Below are 10,608 nucleotides of genomic sequence, written 5' to 3'. Positions count from 1 at the left end.
TACCAAGTAGTAGGTAAGGGGAAAATAAAGACCCTAAAAACCTTCTAACCGTTATTTGTAAAGAAAACTTAAAGTGGAACCCTGACTATTTGAAAAGGCAAAAGCGGGCGCGCGCTGCAGGCTGGGACTTGTAGTCCCTCCTGGATGGTCCACAGTGCGGCTGCGCGGAAGAGTGGGCGCTCTCCCGCGCGCATGCGTGCGGCGGCGGCGGCAGGGCTGACTGCAGTCCCGCAGAGTCAACCCAGCCGGTGTCCGGCCGCTCGGCATGGCGATCCCCGCGGCGTCCTTGGGGCCCTCGGCGCTGGGCCAGAGCGGTCCTGGCTCGATGGCTCCCTGGTGCTCAGTGAACAGCGGCCCGACACGCTACGTGCTCGGGATGCAGGAGCTGTTCCGCGGCCACAGCAAGACGCGCGAGTTCCCGGCCCACAGCGCCAAGGTGCACTCGGTGGCCTGGAGCTGCGACGGGCGTCGCCTGGCCTCGGGGTCCTTCGACAAGACGGCCAGCGTCTTCCTGCTGGAGAAGGACCGGTTGGTGAGCCGCTAGGACCCGGCCCAGGCTAGGGAGAAGGACTGTGGTAAAGCGAGGTGTGGTGGCAAGGAGAGAACGGGGGTGAGGAGTGTGGAGGTGAGGAGAGGGGAGGAGGGTGAAGGGGTGTGGAGACGAGGGGCGTGTGTGATGCGAGACAGAGGAGTATGAGGGTGAGGAGGGGGTGAACGGGCTGGGGTGGTAGGGGGTGAAGATGGGGATGCTGGAGAGGAGGACTGGTGGTTAGGGAAGGTGGCCGTGTGTAGGGAGTGTAGTAGTAAGGAGGTGTGAAGATGAGCGGGGAGTCGCGGTGCGGGGATAGTGAAGACCGGGGGTGAGGAGGATGGATGGATGGGCGGTGAGGAGGATGGTGGGGGTGTGGGAGAGTGGTGGGAGGAATTGTGTGGTGGTGAGGGGTGGCTAGGGGCAGTGGTGGTGGGCTCACTGTGGTGGTAAGGAGGGCCTCTCTGAAAATGATAGGGCCTCCATGGCAATGAGCAGGTGGGTTGGGACCCCTTGGTGGCAGAGTAAGGGTAGAAAACCAGAAAGAAGGAGGAAGGCCAGGGAGAGCAAAAGAGTAAGGGCATTGATGTGGAACCCATCCTCAGAACAGTTCAGACTGATTGGGGAGGAAGGGAGGGAGGATATTGGAAGGAGTTTGGGGGAAGAGGCTTGGAAGGATTTGACTCTCTAATTACCCAAACTTTTGTTGGTCACAAGATAGCTCTGTTTAAATAAGGTTGAGAAGTTACATGGGGAGGCAGGTACATATGGGTGAAGTGACATCTGTATTCTGTTCTTTCAGGTCAAAGAAAACAATTATCGGGGACATGGGGATAGTGTGGACCAGCTCTGTTGGCATCCAAGTAATCCTGATCTCTTTGTCACTGCATCTGGAGACAAAACCATTCGCATCTGGGATGTGAGGACTACAAAATGCATTGCCACTGTGAACACTAAAGGTGACTATTCAGAGAGTGGGCAGTAGGAAGATAAGCTACTTATAGTCATTCAACAAGCATTTTGCAAGTATCTTCTCTGTGCATGACCCTGTAGGTATAGGACATCCTGAGCTGAATAAGACAGTTTCCAGCTCCAAGGATATTAGGGTTTAGTGCAAGGAGAGAGACATATGTATAAAAAAAACACTAACGTAATATGACGTGGTCATCCTATAACGGAGAAGTCTACAAAGTAGATACCCAGAATGGAAATGCTTAAGTCTGCCTGGGGGAGATAGGGAGGGCCTCACAGAATTTGAGCAAACTCTTAGGGTAGCCATATAGATTTAGTGGTCAGGGTGCATTGGGTGAGCAGCTCTAGCAGGGAAGAGCATGTGCAAAGGAATGGAGAATTTGGGAAACTGCTGATAGGCTAGAATGGCTGATCTTGGAATAAATGGCTTTGATGGTCTGGGAGAAAATGACCTGGAAGTTGTGAATTACATTTACAGACTGTTTTTCACCACGTATTACCTTATAAACCTTGAGGCCCTTTATTAAATTTTATTGACTAAGATGTTATTGATTATAAGATGCATCAGTATTTTATGGACCATTAGGAAAGAAAATAAAGTTTTATTTATCATATAGTCATGATACACCGAAAATTTTGAGATGTATCCTGATGCATTCTAAGATACATTGTAGGTAATAAAGTGTGAAAAAATATGCATCTTAGAATCAGTAAAGTTGATGAAATTTTTAATTGATGTATTCAGTGTGGGCTACTGGACTTTATTGGCAAGACTTGTACCTGGAGGTGGAATGATGTGGTTTCCCCAACTAGACAACTGGTGATATGTGAGTGATTTAGGTGGTATATGGATGAACATTAAAAACTGATTGTGTATATATTTTAATGCCTACTAGAAAAAAAGAACTAACCCATAGAATTTATTGCTAAAGGAAAGCTATTTAAGTAAAAATTTGGGGGGTCAATTTTAATAAAAATGTTGAGTGAAGAAAAATATAGCTGTTACATGAATAGTACAAAAATTGTGAAAATGGCATGTGAATGACTGGAGTTTGGGAAGTGCTGGTGTAAGAGTTAGAGGCTTTGGTGTCAAGTCTGGGTTTAGACCTTGGCTCTGTTACTTCACAGCTTTGACACTTTGGCTCATTTCTCTTCCATTTTTTCATCTGTAAAATGGGGGTAAAAAGTGTCCCTTAAAGAAACGTGAGAACTAAAGGGGGACATTTGTAGATGAATGTGCTGGACTCCCAGTTGATCTGTAAGTGGTAGTTCCCTTCTGTTGACGAGGACCTTAGTGAATGAGCTCTGGCAATAGCTCTAGTTTTTCTGTGATAACAAAATAAACTTCTGGAAGATCATGGGCTAACATTATCTTGCTGGTTATGTGTGGGTTCCCAGGGGAGAACATCAATATCTGCTGGAGTCCCGATGGACAGACCATTGCTGTAGGCAACAAGGATGATGTGGTGACGTTCATTGATGCCAAGACACACCGTTCCAAAGCGGAGGAGCAGTTCAAGTTTGAGGTCAATGAAATCTCCTGGAACAATGACAATAACATGTTCTTCCTGACAAATGGCAATGGTTGTATCAACATACTCAGGTGAGGGGTTCTAGCTGAAGGGACTGTCATATCTTTGCACTGGGTGCTGTGGTGGATACCAAGGTGAATTAGATGTGAGTCTATTTTGAAGGACCCAAAAGGACTAATACAGTTGACCTTTGAACAACACGGATTTGAACTGCTCCGTTCCACTTATATGTGGATTTTTTCAAGAGCAAATATTACAGTCCTACCTGATCCGGGGTTGGTTGAATCTGGGATGTGGAACCTTGGATACAGAGGAACCGTGGATACAGAGGACCAACTAAGTTATGTGTAGATTTTTGACTGTGCAGAGAATTGGCACCCCTAACCTTCTTGTTCAAGGTTCAACTGTAGTAATAAAGAATTCTAACCTCTCTTGAGCACCTTTGAACTAGGCATCTTATATTTCACTGAGTCCTCAGAGAAATCCTAGGGAGTCGATGGTGTGCTTCCCATTTCACAGATGAGGATCAGGGACTCTGAGTCACTAGTCAGCTGGTGAGCACTAGAACTGGATGCATTTGGAATTATAGCTAATTCGTACCCTTAAAGTCTCCACTTAAATATCACTTCCCCTCCAGGGAAGCCATCTTCACCCCCAAGGTTAGAAACTTATTTTGTGTACTTCCTGTTGGAAGCATTTCTCATTCTACATTATAATTGCATGTTTATTTCTCTATATCTTCCATTAGACTGTAAACTCCATGAAGGTAGGGACTGTATTTAACTTGTTTACTGTTAAACCCCTAGTGCCTAGCCCAGTATCTGCTACACAAAATTAGGATCTCAGTGAATATCCTCTAAATGAATGAAACTGTGGAATTGAAATTGAGATCTGTCTGATTCTGTTCTTTCTGTTATCTTGGGTGAGCAATGCAAGGCAGAGTGAAATAGGCTCTGTGTGAGAGGCTGGGAGTTTGCTGTAGAATCCCAAGGAAAGAAACTTATATTGATTGTGGCAGTTGGGGGTTGAAGGAGGCAGCTTCTGAGCTTGACCTTGAAAGATTAGTTGAATTTTAAGAATCAGCAAAAGGGAACTGCACAATGGACAAAACAAGTGAGAATTAGCATGATTTATTTAGAGAGTAGTTGGTAGATCAGGGTTGCTGGGAGTGGTGGCAGATAAAGTGTCTGAAGAGAGACGTCCTGAAACGGGAAGATAAAGCTGAAGTATAATTTGAGACCAGGTTATTTGGGTCTGGAATTCTATGCATAGCAATTTGAACTTTATTCTGCAGGCAGTGTTTCTTGTTGTTGTTTTTTTTAAGCTTTTTTATTAGAAAATAAAACAGATACAGAAAACCATGAAATATAAATGTGTAGCTTAATGAACTATTATATGCTTAACACCTGTGTAACTCCACCAGGTCAAGAAATAGTACTTTGCTGGCCACCTCAGAAGTCTTGCCATGGGCTTTGTCCTTCCTAATCAAAACTCCCTCCCCCCAAAACAGTCTTGATTTTTATAATATTTCTTTGTAGTTTTAGCTACCAAGTGTGCATCTCTAGATACTCTAATTTTGCCCACTTAAAAAAGTTTGATATGCCTTTTAAGTCAGCTAAACTACGGAGTCCCCCTCCATCCCTTTCTTTTACTTAGAACTTAGCTGTTGAAAAAGCAGGCTGTTAACCTGTGGAGCTTGTCCCAGTCTGGATTTTGCTGATTCCAAATGCTTGCTTATTTGTTGGAATTTAAGAGACATTTCCTCTAATCTGTTTGGTTACCCAGGAATATAGTTCATTTAGAGAAAGCAGGATAAATGGTTGATTCTTTCCCTTTGTCATTAGGTAATGAGTTAGTTCTCTGTCACCTCCAAAGATGATCACCTAGGGTTTTTTAAATAAAAAAGAATCATTATGGACTCATGGATTTAAGCATGGTAGAAGTGTTTCAGTCTATCGTAATCATTATCCTTATTGAAGCTCAAATTATCTTATTTTTGGCAAATGGGATCCTCTTCAAGTTGGTTCCTGAGTCGTTTTTTCTTTTTTTTTTTTTGACATAATCCTATTAGTCTTCAGTTTCTTGCTCTCTGGTATGACAAGATATGCCAGGTTCATCTTGTGTTTTTCCTGCCTCAAATCTTTAATCAGAAAATTCTGAGAATTCCTGGATTCTTCTACTAGAAAATAATATTGGAGCTAGGAATGTCCATATTGTTGGGTTGACTGTTTATAGACCTTTCCAGTGGACAGAGCTAAGAAGTATATGTATTGTATATACCTTAAAGATAAAATACTTTGTGAATTCATACTGATAACTTCCAGTTAAAATCTCTTTCCTTCCAAACTGAGTGCTCTGGTTCTCAGAGATGCAGGGGATTATAGAATTTGAATATCCCATGGTTGCTTATTACCTTCATCCCTTGTTACACATACAGATATTTCAGAGTAACAATACTACCACCACCACCATCACCAATATGATTGCTTAAAATAGTAAATTTTGCTTTTTGAATATGCTTTCCTCATTCTTCCTCCATTAAAAAAAATAGTACTATATATTGTCAGATTATACAGCTATTACATATTATACCTTAAACATAATATAATTTCCACAAGAAACTACGTATTTAATGCTCATTACCAGCCTGGTAAGTCTGGTACATCTCTAGTCACTGATTGTCAAAACTCACTTTCCAGTTTTGATTCCTCAGGAAGAGTTCAGGGGAACAAGATTCCCTGAGTTCATACTTATTATAGCTTATATACTTCTAAAATTTTAAGATACTTTATGGGGCTTCCCTGGTGGCGCAGTGGTTGAGAGTCCGCCTGCCCATGCAGGGGACACGGGTTCGTGCCCCTGTCCGGGAAGAACCCACATGCCGCGGAACGGCTGGGCCCGTGAGCCATGGCCGCTGAGCCTGCGCGTCCGGAGCCTGTGCTCCGCAACGGGAGAGGCCACAACAGTGAGAGGCCTGCGTGCCGCAAAGAAAAAAAAAAAGATACTTTATTATATTGTGCTTATTATTTGAACTTTTTATAATTAATAGTTTCGCTAGATATAAACATTTCAATTCATATATTCTTGCTGGTGTATCTTAAGTATGTTACTCCATTTTCTTTTCGCATAAAGTGTTACTGTCAAAAAGTCTGATGACAATCTAATTTAAAGTCCAGTAATTTTACTACTATACGTCTTCTTGTTGGTTAGTCTGGGTTCATATTCTCAGGTATGTGGTGTTTCAGTGTATTGTTTGACATCTTTTTATTTCAGGAAAGTTGTTTTGAAATTCCAGTCTTTGATATTTGTTCTGTTGTCTTACTTCCATTTTCTTCTTAGTGCCTCCTCTTACCGTCTTAGTACCACGGTCCTCTTCCCCCAGTTTGATTGCTGTTTGTCTTGTTTCTCAGCTACCCAGAGCTGAAGCCTGTGCAGTCTATCAACGCCCATCCATCCAACTGCATCTGTATCAAGTTTGATCCCATGGGGAAGTATTTTGCCACAGGAAGCGCAGATGCTTTGGTCAGCCTCTGGGATGTAGATGAGTTAGTGTGTGTTCGGTGCTTTTCCAGGTAAGCAACTCTGCCAGCACTTTCCTTGTTGGATAAATTTGTTTTATGTCATGTTGGGTGAAACTGGGCCCTCCTCTCACTGGGATATTTTAATGTCTCCTCTGTCTACTCTGTTATAGGCTGGATTGGCCTGTGAGGACCCTCAGTTTTAGCCATGATGGGAAAATGCTGGCATCGGCATCGGAAGATCATTTCATCGACATTGCTGAAGTAGAGACAGGTAACTATAATGAGACTCCTCTGTCTTTCATTTCTGGCCATCAGGCCTTCTCCTGTCATGTGTTTTCATCTCTGCTCATTACTACTTGGCCAGCATTAGTATAAATGGGTATTAGCATAAATGCCAGCATTAGCACAAACTCCTTAAGGCAAGTTTGTTTATTATGACTATTGTAGTCAGGTAATGGAGGGAGCAAAGAGTTAGGAAAGAAAGGGGCAGGTCTGAAAGAGAGTGATTAAAGAAAATATTTTACATTTTATTCAGTTTTAATTCTTCCATTATAACAAAATTTTTAAAATACAGAAAGGGAGAAGAATGAATGAATAAATGGATGGATGGATGAATGAGTGAATGATCCCACCATTTAAATACAACCTCTTTTAGCATTGCGGAATATTTCTATCTTTTGCCTGTATGTGGACTTAAAAAATACATATATACATTTTATAATTTAAGAAATTATTAAAATAGATGTGATTTGTTTTAAAAAGCAACAAAACAGAACTTGAAAATAGAAAAATGAGAGGTGAGTATTCATTTTACAAAAGAATTTCTCCAGATTTATTTTTTAAAGCAGCTTTATTGTTTTTGGAAATACATGATACTTTATTAAAAGAATTCAAACTATATAGAAAACTTCAAAGAAAGTAAAAAGCTTGACATTCCACGATTTAAAGAGTGCCACTCTTGATAGCATTTTGGTGAGCATTGTCCAGCCATCCAGACATGCAGCTCCTTCATGTCCCCTCGTGTTCATGTGATGCAGGCGTGCTCTCCTGCTGCTCCGGGGCCCTCCCTCCTCACCTGCAGGATCTTACAGCTTCTTACATGGCGATGGCTGTTGAGCTCTACTGCTGTTTTTAATGGGGTTTAGAATTCCATTGGCTATACCAGTATATACCTAAGCTGCCCCACTCTTAGATGGCTTCTGGTCTTTACACCATTATAAATGATTCTTTGATGAGTATCATTTTACTTATGTAGTAATCCTTTCGGGTAAAATTGGGATTGCTGAGTCCAAACTGCTCACATCTTGTCAGGAACCAAACTTCCTTACAGAAGAGTTATTGCAGTGTTTACTCGCAGCAGCAACGCATGCATGGAGTTAAAGGCCGAAAGGGAAATGGAAGGGGAGTAGCAGCCTCCGACACCATTTTTTATGTCTGTGTAACACAGAAATTTGCTCAGACATGTGGCTATAGATTGCCATATCCTAGCATTATGAAGAGTGGTTAACTGTCCCTGAAATAGATTACTTAAAAGAAAAAAAACAACTATATACAAAGCAGAAACAGACTCACAGACATAGAAAACAAACATGGTTTACTAAAAGGGAAAGGGAGTGGGGGGAGGGATAAATTAGGAGTATGGGATTAACAGGTACAAACTACTCTATGTAAAATAAATAAGCAACAAGGATTCACTGTATACTGCAGGGAACTATATTCAATATCTTGTAATAACCTGTAATGGAAAGTGATCTGGAAAAAAAAGAAAAAAAACAAATCAAAACTAAATCACTTTGCTGTACATGCTCTACACCTGAAACTAACACAGTATTGTAAATCAACTATACTTCAATAAAAAAATCTTCTTTATACACATACACACACATATGTATATATGCATATGTGTGTGTGTATATATATATATATATATATATATAAACAGCTTTATTCAAATACAATTCACATACCATATAGCTGACCAGTTTGAAGTGTATAATTCAGTGTATCATGCATTTTTAAATCAGCACCACACTGTGAACATTTTACTACATTAATCTTAACTCTAAGGTTGAAAAAATGTTAAGCAGGACTAAAAAAAATGGCTTTGGAAAAATTATGTTTAACTTCCACAAGTAGGAAGAAAAATTTTTGGAAAAAGAAATCTATTTGCAAGTCATTGTGGTTTAGTAGAAAGATCTGTGGCTTTGGAAACAGACTGACTTCCTGTGCTGACTCTGCTGTTTCCCTTTTTATTTCCCCTGCTGCTTCCTTGAGGTGTGACTTAACTGTTCAGTCACCTGTTTCTTTATAAAATGGGGTTTAAAATCATTACTTGCCTTGCTGGATTGTCATTATACTTTATTAAGATAAAGTATAATCCATCTGATTCATAAGGGGTGCTCAACAAACAGCTGCTGTTGCTGTTTTTTCAGGAAGGGTAGAATCGGGTTCAGAGCACAGGCTCTTAAGTTAACTGGCCTGCGTTCACATCCTGCTCTGCCACCCACTGCCTCGTGACCCCTCTGCGCCTCAGTGTTCTCTGCAAAATGGGGTAGTAATTGTACTTATCCTATAGGGTTATTAAGCAGATTAAATGATTTAATGTAGGTAAGTGCTTAACGAGTATGGTCTCTTATTATTAATGTATTGATTGGTTTCTCTATATTGATTTTTATAGGAGACAAGTTGTGGGAGGTACAGTGTGAGTCCCCCACCTTCACCGTGGCTTGGCACCCCAAAAGGCCTCTACTGGCATTTGCCTGTGATGACAAAGATGGCAAATATGACAGCAGTCGGGAAGCTGGAACTGTGAAACTTTTTGGGCTTCCTAATGATTCCTGATAGGGGGACCTGATGTATGGAGAAGGCCCAGGCAGAGGCAGGCTTCCATTGTATAGTTAGTTTGGTCTGTTCTCTTGGAGTTGGTGGGCACCTAAAGTATTTATAAATTGGTATAAATTATACAAATCTTCTATCAGGCTGCCCATTCCAGTCTCCTTCGTATTTGTTATGGTAGCTGTTCCCGTTCCTTGCCCCCTGCAGGAGGGCTCTGCAGTGATGACACCAGCATACCTTGTCCTGTCTTTCTGCTTTTGGGGATATGGTGGACTTTGTTGGGCTTGCTTCTGCTTGCCACCTAGTTTGAAGGGGTGGGTGAGGAAGGGTGAGACGGGGATGGAGATTTTTTATAATAAAAAAGAAATACATTTACTGTTGAGAATTGAGCATTTAATAAAACTGACTTTTTAATTATGGGACTTCTAGGACTTTAAAAATTATGGTAACATTATCATTATTATTTTCTTATGTTTTTTTAAATTTTATTTTATTTATTTATTTATTTATTTTTTTTTTTTGTTATCCATTTTATACATATTAGTGTATACATGTCAATCCCAATCTCCCAATTCATCACAAGACGACCACCCCCCGCCACTTTCCCCCCTTGGTGTCCATACGTTTGTTCTCTACATCTTTGTCTCAATTTCTGCCCTGCAAACCAGTTCATCTGTACCATTTTTCTAGGTTCCACATATATGTGTTAATATACAATATTTGTTTTTCTCTTTCTAACTTACTTCACTCTGTATGACAGTCTCTAGATCCATCCACATCTCTACAAATAACCCAATTTCATTCCTTTTTATGGCTGAGTAATATTCCATTGTATATATGTACCACATCTTCTTTATCCATTCGTCTTGTCGATGGGCATTTAGATTGCTTCCATGTCCTGGCTATTGTAGATAGTGCAGCAATAAACATTGGGGTGCGTGTGTCTTTTTGAATTATGGTTTTCTCTGGGTATATGCCCAGCAGTGGGATTACTGGGTTGTATGGTAGTTCTATTTTTAGTTTTTTAAGGAACCTCCATATTGTTCTCCATAGTGGCTGTATCAATTTACAATCCCACCAGCAGTTCAAGATGCTTCCCTTTTCTCCACACTCTCTCCAGCATTTGTTGTTTGTAGATTTTCAGATGATGCCCATTCTAACTGGTGTGAGGTGATACCTCATTGTAGTTTTGGTTTGCATTTCTCCAGTAATTAGTGAT

The 10,608-nt window shown here is 41.1% G+C and overlaps 1 protein-coding gene across 1 annotated transcript; it reads left to right on the top strand.

The window, feature by feature from the left end:
* The first annotated feature begins 202 nt into the window (after positions 1–202).
* LOC111169854 (THO complex subunit 3) lies at positions 203–9,764 on the top strand. Its single transcript, XM_022564414.3, has 6 exons — positions 203–532; positions 1,332–1,488; positions 2,900–3,104; positions 6,444–6,605; positions 6,725–6,825; positions 9,232–9,764. The coding sequence occupies exons 1-6, from the start codon at positions 266–268 to the stop codon at positions 9,393–9,395; spliced, it is 1,056 nt and encodes a 351-aa protein (XP_022420122.1). The 5' UTR covers positions 203–265; the 3' UTR covers positions 9,396–9,764.
* The last annotated feature ends 844 nt before the right edge of the window (positions 9,765–10,608 follow it).

The sequence above is a fragment of the Delphinapterus leucas genome, chromosome 3 (genome assembly GCF_059928025.1).
Source record: "Delphinapterus leucas isolate spDelLeu-1000000601 "Yukka" chromosome 3, BTC_Dleu_Yukka2, whole genome shotgun sequence".
Taxonomy (NCBI): domain Eukaryota; kingdom Metazoa; phylum Chordata; class Mammalia; order Artiodactyla; family Monodontidae; genus Delphinapterus; species Delphinapterus leucas.
The sequence above is the reverse complement of the archived record's forward strand: the minus strand, read 5'-3'. Positions and strand labels throughout refer to the sequence as shown.